At 37.1% G+C, this 21,299-nt stretch overlaps 1 protein-coding gene across 1 annotated transcript in view; it reads right to left on the reverse strand.

Moving 5' to 3' along the window:
• LOC308216930 (sodium channel protein type 5 subunit alpha-like) overlaps positions 1 to 8,426 on the reverse strand; it is a gene marked incomplete at both ends in the record, with an annotated part of 43,706 nt that extends 35,280 nt beyond the window's left edge. The window contains 3 exons of the mRNA XM_080609632.1: positions 3,885 to 4,013; positions 6,429 to 6,619; positions 8,154 to 8,426. Coding sequence (XP_080465758.1) covers positions 3,885 to 4,013; positions 6,429 to 6,619; positions 8,154 to 8,426 — 593 coding nt within the window. The remainder of the gene's footprint in view (positions 1 to 3,884; positions 4,014 to 6,428; positions 6,620 to 8,153) is intronic.
• Between the last annotated feature and the right edge of the window lie 12,873 nt (positions 8,427 to 21,299).

Below are 21,299 nucleotides of genomic sequence, written 5' to 3' on the forward strand. Positions count from 1 at the left end.
GAACACCACATGAAAGTATATGTTGCAGCTACCTCAAAACTACACAATATATACTTTAGGAGAAGGGTGTTGAGCAAAGCTAGGTTTACAGTATGTTAATTTTGTACCACATGGTTCTCTTTCTAACTTCTGTTTAACAGTCAGCTAGGTACTTGATTATTGAAGCTAGTTTCAATTTAATAATTTCAACAATTTTAAAATATCAGAAAATTGATACTTTAAAAGTAGCATGTTCTATACAGCACTTAAGCAGGCTTTATACTACATAATATATTTTACAAGGTGTCTTTCATGTCTGAATGGACATGAATTGTAATTCATCTTATGACAGGATCATAAGTGGTAACATAATTCCTTAAAATAAAAGTTCTCAGAAGTTATCAGAATCTGATAAATGTTGATTGGAAAGGACCTCTGGAGTTTGACCTCTCACTCAAAGCATGACCTTTGTCAGCAATAGATCAGAACACTGTGACTTTGCCTAGCCTGTAAGACTCAATAATTCTCAAGTACCTTAAGTAATAACTGCACTTCAGTTAACTGTTCCAAACATTTTTATTTGTTGCATGACAGGACCCCTCTCCAAAAAAAATCCAGAAGGAGATACTATAGTGCAAAGTGCTTGTATCTGCTTGAATACAAATTAATTAGGAGCATGGGTATGAAAGTAAGAACATAAAATTAAATTGTTCATACAGTTGCTGGACTTCTTGATAGTGGCTGATGATTAACAATGTGTAAGCTCCTTAGTAGTTTACAGATTACCCATAAGAATACTTTGCTCATATACATATATATGTGTGTGATGACATCTGAGTTCATAACCTATTATTTACAAAAAAGGAAAAAACAGTCAGGGGTATAACTGTTGATGGCAGCCTTTGCTTCAGAACCCATGAGATTGTGGAATTTAAGACCCCAAGAGAAATAAGCAAGATGAACAGAAGAATAACAATCTTGGGCTTTAGGACAGCAGATTTCAGCATGTTCAGGCATCTGAAACTGCCCAAAGGGAAAAGCAGCCCCCAGAACATCTGGTTGATCTTCAAGTGTATTATCTTTAAGGCACAGGAATGACACACTCTACTCTGTAGAAAGTCAAACAGATGTGGCAGAAAACCAGATCGGCTGAACAGGGAACTCCTGACTAATCTCATATTCAAAAAGGAAGTGCGCAGAAGGTTGAAGCAGACACAGCTCTGGGAAAGGACAGTAAGACATTGCCAAGCATGCAGAGATGAAACAAGGAAAGACAAAGTGTTCAGCTGAAGTTGAAGCTAGCAAGAGATATGAAGGGCAACAAGAAGGGCTATTTTAAGTACATCAGCAGTAAAAAGTTGACTAAAGAAACCCTGGGCCTGTTGTTTAAGGAGGCAGGGAACCTAGAGCCAAAGGACATTCAAAAGCTGAAACTACTCAGCATTGCCTTGATTAGTGAGGTCTGCTCTCAGGCCTCTCAGGTCCTTGAATCTAGTGTATATATCTGTGGAAGTGAAATATTATCCACGCATCTATGTGCTGTGATTGAAGGGTCCAAGTTCAGCTGGTGGCTGGTAACTATTGGCATCCCTCATGGGTCAGTCCTGGGGCAAATATTTTTTAACAATTTCATTAACATCCTGAAGAATGGAACAGAGTTTGCCTTCAAGTTCACAAATACTAACCGTGAGGGAAAGCAGTCAATACAAGGCATGTCAAATCTGCTCTGCAGCATGAACTTGACAGACTGGAGTTATGGACTGTACAAACCTCACGAAGGTCAGCAAAACCAAAGACAAAATCTTGCTCCCAAGTCAGCATGACCACAAGTGGGACCTCAGGACAGACTAGATAATGAGCAGCTGTGCAGAAAAGGACTTAGGGTCACGGAAGACAAACTGAGCATGCATGAGCAGAGCACACTTGTGAAACAGAACCCTTATCACATGCTGGGCTAGATTAGCATGAGTCTAGCTCATATATTGAGAAGTCTAGCTCATGCATTGAAGGAAGTGATTTCTGAGAATGAATCTGTGTCCATCTTTTTCATTTTCAGACATTTTTCATAGTGGAGTAGGTCCAACCAGGGCTCTAAGGAGGGCAGTAAGACAATTAGATGGTTAAATTATTAGGCTGGATTCGATTTGTTGAGTCTGAAGAAGAGCAGGCTAATGTGCTGGAGCAGGAATCTAATTGCTGGCTGCAGCTGTCCAATGTAAGGGCTTAGAGAAGATGGATCTGTTCTTGAAAGCTCACCATGAAAGAATGAGAGGCAACAGACAGAAGTTGCTACACAAGACATTTCAATTAGAAATTTGAGAGAAAAAAACCCAACACAATGTGGTTGGAATAGCTAGCTCAGAGACGTTGCTGAACCTCCACGCTTAGAGAAACTCAGAACTTCCCTGCACGAGGTCCTGAGCAGCCTAATCTAAATTAGTACTGCTTTTAGCACAGAGCTAAACCACATTATCAATAGAAGGTCCCTTCCAATCTAAATGACTCTACACCCCTAATAAATTGGAACATGACAACTGAAAATCATTCAGAAATGCTACATGACAGATTTGCTTTGAAAGCTCTGTGACTGGACATGAATGAATCCGTTCACTGCTGCAAGTAAGACTATTTTGCTTTCAAGATTAACATTCTGTATTTGAGATGCAAATTCTGACTTGGTTTCTTCCTCATTTCTTGTCCACATAGCTAGTTGGTTTTGATATGAATTTAAAACTGATCAGAGCAGTATTCCATCTGGCCTATTACCCTGTCTTCAAGAATTACCCACAACAGGCGCTTACAGGGGAGTTTAGAATCAAGACAGTGATGCTTCCCAGTTTTAATTTTTCCAGTAAGTTTATAGCTCAGGGACTTCCTGAACAAGGCATAGTATATTTATGTTAAAAGTAACGCTTAATATGTTTTTATCTGGGATTTTGTGCAGATGACTTCCGGATCAAACTAAGTTCTTTCCATCCACAACCTCCCATAGGAGGAATGTAGTGTGAAAAATTACTCCTTTTTTATTCTGCCATATGACAACTTCATTTGGTGCCTTTGGCTTTTGTTGTAGGAGAAAAAAAAAATAAAATAAGATTACTTATTCTCTTTTTGGCTTTATGCTACAGACTTCAACCATATTTCTGCTCTAAATTTTCTTTTTTCATTATAGTTCTACTCTATTTTGTTTGTTATTGTATGGAATAAAAGATATACAGCTTCTCTGTATCTTCTTTTAATTCTTTTGAGATGTCAGGAGCAAAATGACATATTGTCCTAGAGAAAAATATAAGACCACACATAGAAATAACTATATGTTCTGCTTCTTTCTTTATTTCTTACCCATAAGGTCCTCATTTTCTATTTCCTTTTCTGACCATGAAAACACATTGTGCTTTCACAAGATCATCTATTTGAACTCCAACATCATCTTTCCAACAAGTGAAAGCCATTTCAGAGACCATAACTTTGTATGCAAAGTTAAGTGTGTTTTTCCTTAAGCATTAAGGAAATAATTCTTGGGGCTTACCTTTTATTTATCACCATGTCATTCAATACCCTTGTGATCCACTTTGGATCCTTCTCAAATGAGTTTCAGCTGATTCAGATTAAACTAAGAATATAAACGAGCATGCTTGGGTTTGGTTGTCTATGCAATCACCTCTTAACAAAATTTAAATATGTACTATATTGAGAACAATCAGTTTTAAAATGAGCTTTGCATTTAGGTCTTGCTTTAAGGCCTAGACTATTCTTCTCTTTGCAGATATGCAAAGGATGATTCAACCACAGTAACCCTTAAGCAGGTAGGATGCCAAACACTCTAACGATCTTCAGCAATATCAAACAGCATTTTATTTGGGTGTTTATCCCTCGAGTGCAAAAGAACACTGAATTCTACTTACATTACGACAGTAGTGACAAAATCCATGCAGTTCCATGGATCTCGAAGAAAGGTAAATTCATTCCAAACAAATCCTGCTGCTACTACTTTTATCAATATTTCACAAGTATATATGCCAGTAAAAATATATCTGAGAAGGAAAGTGCATATTAAAGTTGCAGAAATAAAAATGTTTATGAGATTGAGAAACATTCAGGCACATTCCTACCTTTTGTATGATTTAGGAGATGAAGGTAGAAAATGTGAGGTAAAATAAGACAGATTACATTAATTTCAGAAAGACCATGAGTATAAGAGGATGCCTTCCTGAATTTTAGCACGATCTATATGTCAATCTATAAACACATATGTTCACATAAGTATATGATACTGTTTCTGGATGAAGAATGATTCATATTTCCTTATGAAATGTTTTTATGGCTGTGTTTAGGTACTAAAGCAGGCTAGCAAATTCCCAAGCCTCAACATTTTGGCAGAAGAACAATAACAGCAAAGACTTATTTTTAGCCTATAAAGTTTGCACATTCTATACATTTATTCTGACAAATCCTACATAAAATTAAGCTATCATTATCACCGTGTTTATCCCAAAATTAGAGGAATTAAAATTATAGCAACCCTGAGGCTCCAGACACATTTTCAAGATTTAATTCTGGAACATAAGCTCAAGTTACACTTGATACATTGTACAATTATAAAAGATAGCAAAACCTTAAGTGGCTTCCTAAAGTAACTGTTTTCTAATGTAAACAGCAAGGAAGAATGGAATTAATATTTATCCCTTTATAGCTTTCGCATCAGCCAGTCATAGCAGAAATTCAGGTTATTGCCTTAGAACGAGAGATATTAAGTTAGAATCCTACTGTACAGTCTCTCTAAAAGGTTTAATTCTTAAAAGGAAAAATGGGACAACCTTCTATGTTACATCAGATGTCAAAATTAGGTAACATAGAAATAAGGGCATATGGTGTAAGCCTCTAAGAAAAGGCACTGAAGCTCCACAGAAGACTGTGTGACATAATAATAAGAATAATCCCAAATCTTGCCCAAGAGGTCTGCCTGAGAATTTTAAAGCCCCAGAATTGAATCACCGCATTATTCAAATTCTTCAGTCCAGCATGTTAGTATTCCAAGAAAGAGTGAAAAATGGTAACTGAAATACTTACTCTGTCCAGTAGAGTTCATATGGAAGTTTTATAGCCATGGAAACACAATTGAGTACCACAGTACATATAATAAAGCCAGTAAATAATGTGAATAATAAGTTAAGGAAAAAGTTCTATTCTATAAAAAAATGATGTTCAAAAAAGTTGCTGATTTACACTTAAGAAACCGTACAGATATTCAAATAATTTCTTTGGGTTTGAATATGATCAGGACTTTTCATGTATTTTCCAAAGAAAATGATGTCAGATCAAAATTCTGCTGAGATGAATAAACTTAATGATTTAAAAATAAAAATGAATTATTTGCATTTGAAGATAGTTTTGGAAGTTAGGACACGAGCAGAACATAATACGTTTGACAGAAGAGATGAAGAACATTACTGAAAAAAAATCTTGAGTCCTCTGCTGTCTACTGCTATTTGAAACTTTAGAAACCTTCATTTCTTCCTGGCAGCAGCAGGACATAAAGAGAAATGGGCCACAGTCCCATAATAAAGAGAGTTTTAAGCTTTTAAGCCTAGGAAAAACAGATGAAAAAGCTTAACTACCAAGAATCACTCTTCCTTGAAACTGGAAATCCATATACACATGCCTAAAGGAGACACTTAAGCTCTGCCACAAGTTCAGAAAGCTTTCTCATTTTATGTGTCAGGTGATGAAAACATACATAAGAAAAAACACTTCATGAAAGTTTACTTATAATAAAAGTTTACCCTAATAAAAGTGTTTGTTTTTTTTTAACAAACATAGGTCTTGCATTTAGGGTTTATTTGAAACTGAATAGTAAATTTAGCAATTTCTAATAGCATGAATGCACATTCAAAGTCAGCCGTAAGTTCCCATAAAAGGACTTATTTCTTCAAATTAATAATTCTGAGTGAAATTAGATGTTTGGCAGAAAGAGAGGAAACTATTCAGCCTATGGTTTTACACCTGTGATCTTTCACATTTTTACATACTCCAAACTGCATTCATATTATTGCAAAAAAAGATTAAAAAAATGAGTGGCTCTTCAGAACTTTCTAAGCTTGAGTGCAGAACACATTTTCGGGGATAACATCAGACTCTTTCGGCAAAGCTTGGCTGAAAATCACATCCTTCCCAGGATGTCACTGGGTTTTGTGGGTTTTTTTAAACTTAGGCTTGTCACCACAGTAGGGATTTCCAAAGAGTTCTGGGTAAGGGCTAAAATATCATACAGTAGCCTTCAAATGTTGTTTTATAACAGTATTATCTGCAGATTTGCAGATTGAGATTTTTTGGCATTTTACCAACCAACACCATGCAAATATCTCAGATGTTGTAAACCAACATTCATTATAACTTTAGAAAAATCTCTCTCACAGCTAACATGAGCTTACATTTACATTCATATGAACAAAGGAACAGAACAACAGAAAAGGTTACAGTATATTTTAAAACTGAAGTAAGGGAAACCAATAAAAGGATATGAATGGATCATAATTTTAATTGCTGCTTTTCTGACTGGATTAAAAGGACTAATTATACACAAGGCAGATGTGGCAGTAAACCGGTAAATAATCCTACTTTTGTTTAATACCATAAAAGTCTAGGAAAAAAAAAAAAAAGAAAAAAAAAGAAAAAATATTCATACAGTATCAAACATTTTAATGAAACAAAATTTCACCCCAAAATTAAATGTTCAGGTTTTCAAATCTGCATTTAATTTAGAACTATATCTAACTGCAATTATGAGTAATGCTTTCCTGTACTCTTACTTGGAACTATGGTTTGACGATACTACATTCTGAAAGAAAGACAGCAGCTACTTAAACCACAGAATCATAGAATGGTTTGGGTTGGAACGGATCTTAAAGATCATCTAGTTCCAACACCCCCTGCCATGAGCAGGAACAAAAGTTAAAAGACAAAAGTTCATTATTGCCTGTGAGGAAGAAGTTAGCAATGGGAATGAATTTGAAGAGCAAGCGATGATACTCAAAGTAATCAAAGGATATTATTTTTGGACTGTAACAATGGTGTTAATCATAGTCAAAAGTACCTTACTCTTGGATAGCTTTATAGGCTACGAAAAATTATTTACAAAACACATGTTGTGTAGGACTGCCAGAATCTAGTCCTAAACTAAAAATTTTAGCTTTGAAACATATCTAAATTACCAAGTAGCACTGTAAATACCCTCTAAGCTACCTTAAGGTCTATGAAGCTCTAAGGATTTTTGCCACATGAAGTAAAAATGAAATCTCTTTATTAAAAAAGCACAGTCCACTACCTTTTATGTAAATATCTTGAACTGAATCAGCCTTAGTTTCTCTTCATCAAGAATATTACTGATTACTTTAAGAAAAGAAATCTCTGGAAGAAAAAAGCTTTCTGCATGTTCTCTGATTAAATTATTATATTCCAGTAACTTGCTGGTATAAATTAAAGAAAGCAACATAGGATTGGATGGAAGCTTCTGCTCCTCAGGTCAAGTACCCCTTAATAGTAAGTAATCACACAATAGGCATCTAATTCAGAAGGGATTTCTAGAGTACCTACTTTATACAGTCCTGTAGGCAACAACACAAACCACTTTGAAATATCATGGAGAGTATGCAATATCAATATGGTACAATAAACAAAACTGATGAGACATAAAATAACTGGAAATTAATTTACTATAATGAAAATATGTGGGTTTGCTACCCAGAGTACTTGAAATATCACACGTCTCCCCCAATTTGTTTAATATTTGTCATTCAACAAAACAAATGCAGTAAGTCATCTACTGTTTGACAAGCACTGTTTATATGACAGTAAGCTCAGCCCCACAGACATCATATAAGTTGCACTGGAAAACAAAGCATCAGTTATCCCAGAATATATTTCCTATCAAAGTGTATCTACCAAGTGCATCAGGTTTTCACAATTAATCCTAATTGCTGACTGGAACTTAAAATACCTTTTCATTACACAATGTGCAGCACACCTTAGCACTCCTGACCCCAAACCCACCAATAATATTTGAAGATCTGTCTACAGAAGAATCAAAACCCACCAGCTTCTGAATAGAGGTCTTACTATCTCTTAAGAGTTCAGAAGACAAAATTGAATAAAATAATGCTTTTGAAAATTTTAACCTTGTGATCACTGTAGTATGAATCAATATCCTCCAGGGGTTCCCCAATGAGCTTCACAGGAATATCCCCATACAGAGATGGCAGTTTTTTGCAGGTTTTCAGATCAAGCTTAGGAGTAAGCGTATTTTCTTCAACTTCTTTGTCCTTGTTCTCCCTTTTAGCTTCTGCTTGCTGGGATTTTTTCTCAGCAATTCTTTTCTCGATTGCTGCCAAGGACTCACGGGTGAAAGGTCGAAAGTTGTTAGTTTCTGAAGACCAAAACAAGGGATCCATTTTTCCTTCTATATGTTTATTTCCAGTGCTAGAAGTAACTTAAAAGAGAAAGCTACTGACAATTAGAAAATAACAGAAATAATACACAAATTAAAAATAGTATCTATCAGATGAGTTCTTACTTCTGTGAAACCCATATTAGATTAGACTAGAATAGACTAGACTAGAATAGACTGTAATAGAATAGACTATTTCAGTTGGAAGGAACCTACAACAATCACCTAGTCCAACTGCCTGACCAATTCAGGGCTGACCAAATGTCAAAGCATGTTACTAAAGGGCATTTTCCAGACACCTCTTAAACACTGACAGGCTTGGGGCATCCATCACCTCTCTAGGAAGCCTGTCCCAGTGTTTGACCACTCTCTAGGTAAAGAAACACTTTCTCCTGTCCTGTCTGAAACTCCCATGGTGCAGGTTTGAAGCATTCATCCCCTCTGAACCCATGCATCCTCCCCGGATCCCAGGGAGAAGAGAGCAGCATCTCCATCTCCACCTCTCCTTCTGTAGAGGGTGCTGTAGAGAGCAATGAGGTCTCCCCTCAGCCCCCTTTTCTCCAGAGCAGACAAGCCCAAATTCCTCAGCTGCTTCTCATAGGACATTCCTTCCAGCCCTGTCACCAGCTTTGTTGCCCTCTCCTGGAATCATTCGAGGACCCTCATAAACATAATTTTAGTATTAAGGATTTTGGAGCTGAATTAAAAAAAAAAAAAAAAATGAAGGCTGAATCTGTCAAAAAGCAGTGATCAAGAACAAAAAAAAGAATACATCCCCTTCAGCAGCAGTGACTAAAAGTTGTAAGTGGGCAAACATCCACAGACAATGTGAGAGGATTTCTTCAGAAGACCTCTACCAGCAGTCCATGTGTGCTTACATTGAATAACAGACTTTTTGGCCTTTCATCAGCTGCCAAGTATTTATAGATTGTGACTTAGGTTAAGAAAAATGAAGCTACAAAGATGTGACTAAAAAGCTCCTTGCAATACAGATGACTAAAAAATTTCGAAAAGACAGAGTGAGTACTCCCAGGAACATTCCTATTGGACGCAAAAGGAAAATTTTTCACCCTGAGAACAATCAGCCATTGGAATACTCTCTCCAGGCAAGTAGTGGGTTTCCCAACACTGGACAGTTTTAAGGTTCAGTTAGACAGGATGCTGGGTTATCTAGCCTACATCATGCTTTTGCCAGGAAAGCTTGGATCAGAAGATCCTTGAGGTCCCTTCCGACCTGGTATTCTAGGATTCTATGATTCAATTCTATGATTCAGTGTGTACAACTAGCCATGGTTTTCAGTTAGCCTAGCTGACTTAAGGCTGACTCTGGTACTGTGAAAATGACACAGAATCTTTTTATGTCAAAACCCAAGGAAATCCAGATATAGTGGTAAAATTTATGGAACAAGTGATCTGCAAAGTATTAGAAAGGGATGAACAAGAAGTCATTAAACAAAATAGACACGTGGGCATTATTATAGCACAATTATCTATAAAAATTTCTTAAGATAAAAGATGACCTTTAGGACAATTTCCTCTAGAATAGCAAAGTGCTGTCAAAAAATTAGTCTATTAATGCAGTATTTTCCAGGCACAAATTACAAAATGTTCACTAGGGTAATGGCTAATCACTGGAGATGACAACTAACAGATTAAAACTTTCAGAATGAAAGACAAAATACAAATTCAAGCCCTGTGTGCAACTCTTTAATTTGGTTCCATTTATGTGAATTTCAGAACTCTTCAAAAGCATGCAGAGGTCCTTTTAAATGCAGCAAGATAACAGCAATCAAACTATTGACTGCAAGATATTTAACAGTCTGTAAGAGAGGAATTTTAACAAACAGGACTGCTCAATAAAACACTATCAAAGTCAGTAAGGGGTGCTTTTTGAGGAGGAGTTACCAAGTATATGGAAGGGACCTTAAAGCTCATCCAGTTCCAATCCCTTGCCACAGGCAGGGACACCTTCCACTAGACCAACTTGTTCCAAGCCCTATCAACCTCAATAAAACTAGTGGGAACATAAATAGAAAAATGTCCTTGTGTTTCAATCTAGTTCTAGCTTGTATTATAATCAATTCTGAGTCTCAAATTATTTCTATCCACTCCCCTGTCAATAGCCACCCACTGAATATTTCCTGTGAGCACCTGGATCTGAAAAAATAAAGGGTAAACTATCTGTTCAGTTGGGGTTTAATATGCATTTAGTAGATTCTTTGATATGGGGAAAAAAGAATAAAAATGTATCCATGTGGTAGGCTTTTGTTTGAAAGCACGAAATCAAATGTACTAGCTCAAATATTTATGTCACATGAACAACTGTTCATCCGTTCACCTGGAATACAAAAAAACCAAGAAAACAGCTCACAGAAGCACCTTATGGAATAGGGTAGGAATTATCTCTTCTCTGTATTGCACAATACCTTGCAAAGAGCTACTGCTATAACCTACCTACAATTAATTATGAACAGATTTTAAAGATTTTAGTACTTTGAAAAATCAAACTTGGACATTTTATTGGACTACTGCTGTTTCTAAAATACATGTCCATTTCTTGAAACTCACACTTTGTCCCCTACTCTTTGCTTCCCAGTCCCCCTAGCCCCAGGCAAACCTTTGTGCTTGGATAAATATCTATCAGTGGGGCCTGGTTTTGGTTGCTTTGTTTTTTAACAGATGTAATATACAGAGTTATTCACAATATCAACATAATAAAATCTATTCACTCATATCCCAAAATCAGAAATGCATGCCACAGGCTAGACTGTGCATTACCTAAAAATCCTGAGAAATACCACTCACCAGCATTTTATGAGAAAACCATTCCAGATCTGTGTTGATAAAGAAATTCCATTATGTCAGGATAAGTATAACTCAGGTTAGATAGTAGTAAAGCCAATTTGAGGGCATAAGCCCATATAACAAAACAAGAAGACAAAAAGGCAGTCAGTAATTAATCTGAGAAATATATTAACATTTAGTAAAATGTCACATGTCAAATACAGGAATAGCTACATGTTTACAGCAATAGAATAGGGTTACATTAAAGACACGTTTTCTTAGGCACATTCTACCTGTGTCACTGAAATTGGTATCACCTATACCTTAAATAAGACCACATCTAAGACTCCAAAACATGTGTGCATGCGTCTTATATATATACACACACTTGTATGCATACATCCCTGAATATTTTAATGAAACATACATAGGTTTAAATTAAGTAAATTAGCAGTTGAGATTTCTCATAGTATACAAACATTTAGCAAAACCAAAATACTTACATCCCCTTCAAAATAAAACACCTTCACACTGATTTCTTTTGCTAATTTCGGCTAGCTTGTATCTTCAAAGAGACAGAGTCTTCATTTTCCGACCTGCACCGTTTCATACAAAAGAACATCCTGTCTATTTATCTAGCTCCTATGCAGAAAGTTTTCTTTTGTATCAGGATGCCTGTGGGAGGGGTGGAAGGAGGAGCTTAGTTGCTCTTCTGACAACAGTAAATGAAATTTTGTGATCTCACTGGGAATGCTGTAAAAAAGGGAAAAGTGCATGGGTGATATTTTTGAAGACTAATCACCTAAATATTAATCAATTATTTTATTTCTGCTGAAATCATAGTTATGTTTATTGAAAGCAAAGAAGGGGGTTTTTTTGTTCAGCTGGAAATATATTTGTAAAACCATATGAAAACAAGAGCTGTTCTATTTTATATTTCATTCTGAGGTTTTAACCAGCTGAACTTTCCAGTATACATTAAATATTGGAACAAAATTTGCTCTTTATTGAAAGCTTTTGGTTAGAAATTAAGAGTTATATATTACTGTGTTTTATTCTTTTATTTTCATTTTTGTATTATTCCCAGGCTATAATGTATGTTCATTAAATGTTATAAAAACTAAATCTTGAAGTCAAATAGACTATTCCATAAATACAAGATCAGAGCCCAAAATGCAGTCAGTATCACATTACGCTGTTCTTCCATCAAAATATACAAACCATGTTTTAATAAAATAAAGCTCACAACATTTATCCTCATATCTGAAATCACTTACATTTATTTAATTGAAAGTTATATAAAAAGCCTGCGAGCAACAGGTATTGGATAGTAACATGTTTACAGTAATGGTAAGCCCTACTGCTAAGTACAGTTATTTCTCTTACAGTTACATCAACAGAACCCATTACTGTCTAATTTATTTTTTTTCCCCACTCTTTATTGGGTAGATTGTAAATCTTTTCTACCGTCTTTCCTGACGATAAGAGAGTTACTATGGGGTTTGCTGGAAGAATTCTACTGAAGGAACTATGCTGTTCTTAAAAGCCAGACAGCCTTAATGCATGCAAAGAGAAAAACAATTGTGATCAAACACTTTGCTTGATAGATATCATCAGCAAAGGAAACAACTAAAGATGGTTTTAAAGAAATAAAGAGCTAAGTGTTCTGTGATGGAAGCAACAATAAGCCATTTTAAGTTCCAGTGTAAGTTATTCTTCCAGAAAGCAATAGTATGTTCTCGAGACAAGTTCAGTTAAGAGACCAGAATTTTAAAGATCAGTAAAGCATCATTCTGTAATAGCTTTAAATCTGCTACAGTCAAAAGCAGTCACATTTATAATGCTGTACCAGCTAGTATACAAAACAGATCCTTACCTAGACATCTTTTTTCTGCTGTGCCTTCTTCATCACTCTGTCCCTGTGAAAAATAAGGCACAGGGAGTAAAGACAGAACTCAAACTCCTTCTGTCCTTTTCGCATACTATAATATTTACAATCAGAAAAAAAGAAGGCATGGAAAACACCAAGATTTATATTTGTGGCTGTTAAAAGAAAGCCTTGGGACTTGCAGCTAAGAGCAAAACATTTAGACAAGTATCTTCTCTTGTATTCCTGTGTAAAGTTTACCTTCTCCTGTTAGGAAGGGAGTTTCTTAAAGGGGCAGGGAGAGGGCAGAAAATTTACTTCATAGTAAGAACATTGTTTTCTTCCCAGTTTCATTCCTCAGTATAATAAGAGCAAGCAAGCAAACAGCAAATAACAAAACCTAAAGTTTAATATATATATAAAAAGTTCATTATAGAAATAACTAACTCTCTTAATTTCATTACCATGTTCTTGACATGGATCTGTCTCTTCCATTAACTGCAAAATATAGCACTCTTCTTTTTTCTTTCTATTGCCAGAGCACAAGAAAAATATTTCTTTCTTGGTAGCATTAGTACATCACCATTAGTTTAATGACTAAGAATGTGCAGATGTCAAAAGCTAAAAAAAACAGATTTTTGCATAATTAGATGTATCTTGTGACTGTGCCATAACTTGAAACACTAGATGCTGCTCTAAATTACTGATAAGATAAATACAGATATTAAGGCATTTGACAATTTATGCACATTGCATGACACTCTTATCCTCAAATTCTATCTGTCCACTTCATCTGTGAGCTTCTATCTGCGGAGAAGTACTCTGTGGTATAATCCTAGAAATCCGTGTCTCCTGTATTCAGTAGGATAACAGACTTACATCAAGTACCTCTGTCTTAGAGGGAGAAGGGTTCATACAAGGTTTCTCTTCCTATTTTTCCCATTTATAGGAATGAGACTTCTGTTTAAGTTACTAACAAATTCAGCATGATTTCCCTCCTTTACCTATCTGATTCAGACCTTCTGTCACTAACCAGGAAGCCCTTACTATATCTGAGAATACTGAAATGCAGATTGTTGAAAACCCAATCCTTCTCACTGCATCCTCCTTACAATACAGCTGTATCTTTACAATACAGTCTACAACTAGTTAAAATCACAAGATACCAGATGGATAGAAGAGGGAATGGATGTTAAGTTTCAAACAAATAAGTCACTGTCATCAACTAATGTTTCTGAAATCTGTATGCTGAGTTATTCGATAGCCACACTATTATTCACACAACACTCATGCACAGAAAGTTTGAGTAAAAAAGTGGTTTAGAGAGAGAAAATAAATACACTTGTAAAAATTTCAATAGAAAAATCAACATCACTTTACTTACACACTGAGAACATTCAGTAACTTCAACCAGAATAGTCGGAAGAAAAATTACTTAAGCCTGAAAAAGGGTTTTCATGTTTTCAATAAATGGATCCTGCAAAACAAAAACATACAATACATAACTAGATCATGTCATCCACTGATGAAGAACTCTATTAAATTTGATATAAAGTATTTTTTGGCTGTATAATTTCTGTTAAGATTCTCACAGAGACAAATCATGACTAATTATGGAGCTGATTGCACCTTCTGATATAGTTCCCAGCCCATTAGTTGACACTGACCACAAGTGATTTTCAAACAAACAAGTGATGTTGATAATCTCCCATTTGAATCAGCAAAAGCAAACCAGTTTCACATAGAAACCCCCACAAAACACAGAAAATTCAACTGTGTACATAACAGCAAACAGGTATAAATACAGACATCAAATTACTCTAAGGCAGAATCTCGGTCTCTGGAGAGCAGAGAATGGAAGTCATGTTGACGGAGCACAGGTATGGTTCATTTATAGTTTCCTTAATGATAGCAACACCACAGGAATAGAGGACATCTCGTTTGCGTATAATAAATACAAATCATAATCATAGCAAAAAGCTGATATCAACAGAAATCAGATGTTATTTTTGCCTCCTGAACACATGCAATGAAAAAAAGTTTTCCAAGCAACTTTCAAATTAAAAATAAACAGTTCCTCATTAATGCAACTTTCTGAAAACTGGTAAGCCTGCAAAAATATCATGACAGACAGAATTTCTGAGTAAAAACTTTTAGTTTTTCTACATTAAGAATCTGATTTTCTCTTAAGCCTTCAAATCAAATGCACACTGCCCTGGAGCAACAGCACTATATACAAATTTTCAGAGTGTGAACATATTGTTTCCTTGCTTCTGTTTAAAACAGAATTATCACTGATCAGTGCCTGGGAAAGCTGTTTCTGCTTTCGGTGCAATAGCTCTTCAAACGCCCTTTCGCGGGACAGCCACATGGAACACAGAGGTGTAATTGCTGAAATCTGGTCTCTCTGGTGACAGCATTTGTCAAGGCACTGATGTTGAATACCACAAAAACCTAAGTACACTTTCTAGTCTGTGTGTAGATCTTTAGAATCATTTGGGGAAACAAGCTTGTGTGTTTAAAAGGTAGACAAGCTAATATTCCATCTTGGTTAGGCCTTCCAGGTAAATTTCTTCAAAAAATGTGGCACAGGATAAACCAGTGAGCAAATTCAGGGATGTTTTCCATCATACTCGTTTTCCATCATACTCATTTTCCATCATACTTTCCACTTTATTTTATCATACTCACAAGCAGAGACCTGACTTGATCACATCATAAGAACTTACAGATGAATGTGAGCTTTAATACTGGATGGCTTTTCAATTCAACAAACAAAAGCTGAAATGAAAACTAGTCAAATGTGGACAAAAAAAAAGGGCACACATATTTAACAGGATGGACAATGAAGTATCAAAACAATTTGTGAACATTTGTGGCCTTCTCAAATGCTTAAAATCATTAGTGTTTAATTACACTATACCTTCATTTTCTAATCTCCCCCTATTTTTGTATACATATGTACACAGTTTGAGAATTGATAGCAGATTTTCATAGTACAGTGTCCTGGGTTCAGCAGTAGCAGTCATTTTTTCTCCTTCTTAGTGGCTGGTGCAGTGCTGTGTTTTTGACTTTCAGCCTGGGAACAGCGCTGATAACACCGATGTTTTTAGTTGCTGCTTAGTAATGTTTAGTCTGACCAAGGACTTTGTGAGTCTCATGCTCTGCCAGGGAGGAGGGGAAGCTGGGAGGAAGTAGAGACAGGACACCTGACCCAAACTAGACAAAGAGGTATTCCATACCACAGCACGTCATGCCCAGGATGTAGAACTGGGGGCAGTTATCTGGAAGGGCTAGTTCACTGCTCAGTCAGGAGTGGCATCGGTTGGCAGATGGTGAGCAGTTGTATTCTCTTCCCTTGTTATTTCCCTTATCATTATTATTATTGGTGGTAGCAGTAGCAGTTTGTGTTATACCTTAGTTACTGGACTGTTCTTATCTCAACCCATGTGAGTTACATTCTTTCGATTCTCCTCCCCATCCCTCTGGAAGCGGGGTGGGGGGAGTGGAAGGGGGAGAGCGAGACAGAGACTGCGTGGTTCTGATTTACGGCTGGGCTGAAACCACGACAGACAGCATTTCTTTAAAACATTTATTTAGGGCAGTATAACAGTTATAAACCCTGATGCTTACAGCTCATAAATGATATTTCTTACAAGTTTATGTAGTGGAGGCAGTTCATGGATCAGCAATAAAATTTCACACACCTTGGTAATTCAAACATTTGCATCAGAAACACTTGCAATGAAAATTATTTGCAGAGATTTCTGTTTACTACAGCTGCAACTTCAGAGAATTTGCAACCCTCCCTCCTGTCTGTAACCTAAACTGGCATACAGGGAGAGGCATGCCCACAATTTGGGAAACACTATAACCCCTAACATATCACATTTAGAGCCATCATATCTCTAAATAATGCACACTGCACAGACGTTTATTAGAGTGCAAACTCAAATGCATCCTTCATGGACTGAATTGACTTAGCTGATGGCCAGAAGCTTCAGGATTCTCCTTAATTTCGAGACCCAGATGAGATGCCAGGAATGTCTTTTATAAAATATCATATCCCTGAAACACAAATAATACAGAACAGCAGACAAGAAGAAAAGTAGTGGGGAAATACCTGGAATGCAGAATAAATAATAATAAACCAAATAGTAATGAAAACAAAACCAACACACAAACAGAAATTTATATTATACAAAATACATAAAGGCATGAGTCTGTCACAGAAAAAATGAGGGGCTGTGCCTAATAAGTATCTCTGATACAAACTAAAGGTGTACCCCAATCCCTCTTAGAAAATAATCTACAATATAAAGCATGATGCATTCATTAAGATAATAATTTATATGGTTGCCATTTCCTTTTTTTTTCATGCTGCACAATGAAACAAGAAATGACACAGACATGAAATTTAGTATTTGGAAAATAGCTAATTGGCTTTACAGAATAACAGGAAATAGCTTTTATGGTAAGTACACATTAAATGCATTGTTACACAAAGTAGCTTTCTGCCTAATGACCTAATGTACACTGAATAAGTCTGAAAATTAGCTCAGTGCCTGAAGTTCAAGTTATCCCATCTGTTTCCTCTTAGTACTCTGAAAAACAGTCCCTGTATTTTTGAAGCATTTTATATTTCTCAAAAGATGCTAAGAGCATGCAAAATATTGCTGCTACAGTCTCTGAGACGTTTACAGCATTTCTGATGCCATTCTGATAACACAGTTTATTCTTAAAGTCTCACCTTTTACTGCATTCCTCCAAACACAACCATGACATGACAAATACAACAGCATTAGCAAAGATTGAGCCATTTGGTTTCAAACCTGTTTCTTACTGTAGCTCCCTGTAAGATTAAAGTCTAAACTTCAACATGTCAAGAATGCAACTCATAAATATTATGTAATGCCACGCAGCTTTACAAATTTTAAACAAACCGATCAACCATATATGCTAATGAACTAGCATAGATGTTGTTTGCAGTTAGAGTAATGCAAAAAAGCAAATTTAAAAGCAAGATAATGCTGAAATAATAAGTTATCTCCTTTCTCCCAACCATCCTGGATTTCAGCTCTGTCTGTCCCTCCTCTCTAGCTAGATGGGGCATCTGGTTTATCAAAATGGCTGGGAAATTTTGTTTCTTCCTGTGCTTTCAGTTGCCATTACACTGGTTCCATATCTCCTACTTGCATGCAGTAAGTAGCTTATTCAGCCTTGAGAAGAGAATGCCCTGAGCAGACTATACATCAGCTTCAGTATCTAAAGGGGCTGACAAGAAAGCTGGACAGGGACTTCTTACAAGCGAATTTAGGGATCGGACAAGGGTGAATGGCTTTAAACTGAAAGAGGGTAGATTAAGATTCAATATTAGCAAGAAATTATTTACTGTGAGGGTGGTGAGACACTGGCACAGGTTGCCCAGAGAAGCTGTGGCTGCCCCATCCATGGCAGTGTTCAAGGCGAGGTAGGACACGCCTAGAAGAACTCTGGTCTAGCAGAAGGTGTCCCTGCCAGGGGCAGGGGGATTGGAACTGGATGAGCTTTAAGGTGCCTTCCAACCCAAACCATTCTATGATTCTATGAAATTACAGTCATTAAGAATGCATGTGTAGTCATCATTCTGCCAGTTTCCTTGCTCATAAGTAGCCCAGTTGCGACACGCACTCAGACATGCCAGCTGCCCTAGTGACTCCAGTAACTCTCTCACTCCTATGTACCAGTGCAGAAACTAGCTCCCCATCCAGCAGTCAAAACCAGAATTATTGCAAATTCATCAGCAGTGGTTTTAATTTGATTTCTACAAATATTTCCTCATTGTAAACAGTGCAAGAAAAATAAACATAGAATCATAGAATCATAAAATAGTTAAGGTTGGAAAGGACCTTAAGATCATCTAGTTCCAACCCCCCTGCCATGGGCAGGGACACCTCACACTAAACCATGCCACCCAAGGCCTCATCCAACCTGCCCTTGAACACCACCAAGGATGCAGCATTCACAACCTCCCTGAGGCTCCCAGTGCCTCACCACCCTCTCAGTAAAGAATTTCTTCCTTATATCCAATCTAAACTTCCCCTGTTTAAGTTTGAACCCGTTACCCCTTGTCCTGTCACTACAGTCCCTGATGAATAGTTCCTCCCCAGCATCCTTGTAGGCCCCCTTCAGATACTGGAAGGCTGCTAGGAGGTCTCCATACAGCCTTCTCTTCTCCAGGCTGAACAGCCCCAATTTTCCCAGCCTATCTCCATAGGGGAGGTGCTCCAGTCCCCTGATCATCCTCGTGGCCCTCCTCTGGACTTGTTCCAACAGTTCCATGTCCTTTTTATGTGAGGACACCAGAACTGCACACAATACTCCAAGTGAGGTCTCACGAGACCAGAGTAGAGGGGCAGGATCACCTCCTTCAACCTGCTGGTCACGCTCCTTTTGATGCAGCCCAGAATACGGTTGGCTTTCTGGGCTGCGAGCGCACACTGAAGCCGGCTCATGTTCATCTTCTCATCTACCAACACCCTCAAGTCCTTCTCTGCAGGGCTGCTCTGAATCTCTTCTCTGCCCAACCTGTAGCCGTGCCTGGGATTGCTCCGACCCAGGTGTAGGACCTTGCACTTGCCATGGTTAAACTTCATCAGGTTGGCATCAGCCCACCTCACAAGCGTGTCGAGGTCCCTCTGGATGGCATCCCTTCCCTCCGGCGTATCAACCGAACCACACAGCTTGGTGTCATCAGCAAACTTGCTGAGGGCGCACTCAATCCCACTGTCCATGTCACCGACAAAGATGTTGAACAAGACCGGTCCCAACACCGATCCCTGAGGGACACCACTCGTTACCGGTCTCCAGCTGGACATTGAGCCATTGACCACAACTCTTTGCGTGCAGCCATCCAGCCAGAAACCATAAAGTGGTTTGGGTTAGAAAGGACCTTAAGATCATATAGTTCCAACCCCTCTGCCATGGGCAGGAGCTCCTTAAGCTAGACCATGTCACCCAAGGTTCTGTCCAGCATGACCTTGAACCTGTCTGACAGTCACCTAAAATCACAACTTCATTCCAGATAATATTCTGCATCTTTTCAGGCCTTTTCCAACAGCAAGAGGGACAGTTACAGACATAGGGCTTCCGGAGAACCACAGCAAAACCTGGGCTCATTATGTTGTCTGTGAATGTATTTTTATGGCTTTTATAGAATATTTTGGACATGAAGGAGTTTAAACCAGTGGGTGGTATTATCTGAATGCCTGCTTATGCAGATATGTGGAAAATTATATGCCAGGAAAATTTAGTCACACAATAAAATTAAATAGGAATCAAGATCACCAAGTTTCATGTTCCATAAAACACAGACTAAATCCAGTAATTTCAAACAGTTATGAGAGAGTTATTGAGTCATGCCCGTAAATTATATATAGGCTACAGTACTTTCATTTTCAAGCTATGAAGAATCTACCATGTCCTTTGAATATCTTGAATTTGTGTAGTTCTTTTCTCAACTACAGAACTTTTTACAGCTTTTCCTAGAGGTTTAAAGAACCCTTTGTTTATGAAAAAAAATTTCTACTTGTAGTTTAATTTAATTTCAAAAATGGGGTTGGAAGTGATATCCTAAAGCAAACTAGCTCACGCTTTAGCCCGAAACAGCATCAACTCTACTGGTGTAATACCTGGAGATATTTATTTGCAACAGATGGCAAGTCCAAAACCTTCATATGCAACATATTTTAGTGCTTCACTATTCTCATTGCCAAAAAACATTCTTCTTGCGCTCCACCTGAATTTCCCTAACTTCAAGCTCAACCTGTTACTTCTTGTTTCATTCATCATGGACACAAAGATGAGTTTATTCCACATTTCTTCTCAATTATTTGGAAATTGAAATGATGTTTCCTTTCATCTTCTCTTCTGTAGACAAAATCCATCTGAACTTTACACCATAATCTGTACTTCTCTGGCTACAAATCATTCTTACAGTGTATTTCTAAATACTTTTAACATTTTCTTTAAATGCTGTGTCAAACCTCACAAAAAGGGAATGGAGCAGCAGACAGAAGAAGCTGGCAAAGTCTATAGTAATCTTAAACCTACTATCTAGTATCATAATCTAGTATCTATAATCATAATCTTAAACCTACTATCTAGTATCATAATTTAGTGATTATGGCCTGTATCTAGTGGAGTGCCTCAAGGGTCAGTACTGGGACCAATATTATTTAATATATT

This window comes from Psittacula echo (assembly GCF_963264785.1).
Source record: "Psittacula echo genome assembly, chromosome: 2".
Taxonomy (NCBI): domain Eukaryota; kingdom Metazoa; phylum Chordata; class Aves; order Psittaciformes; family Psittacidae; genus Psittacula; species Psittacula echo.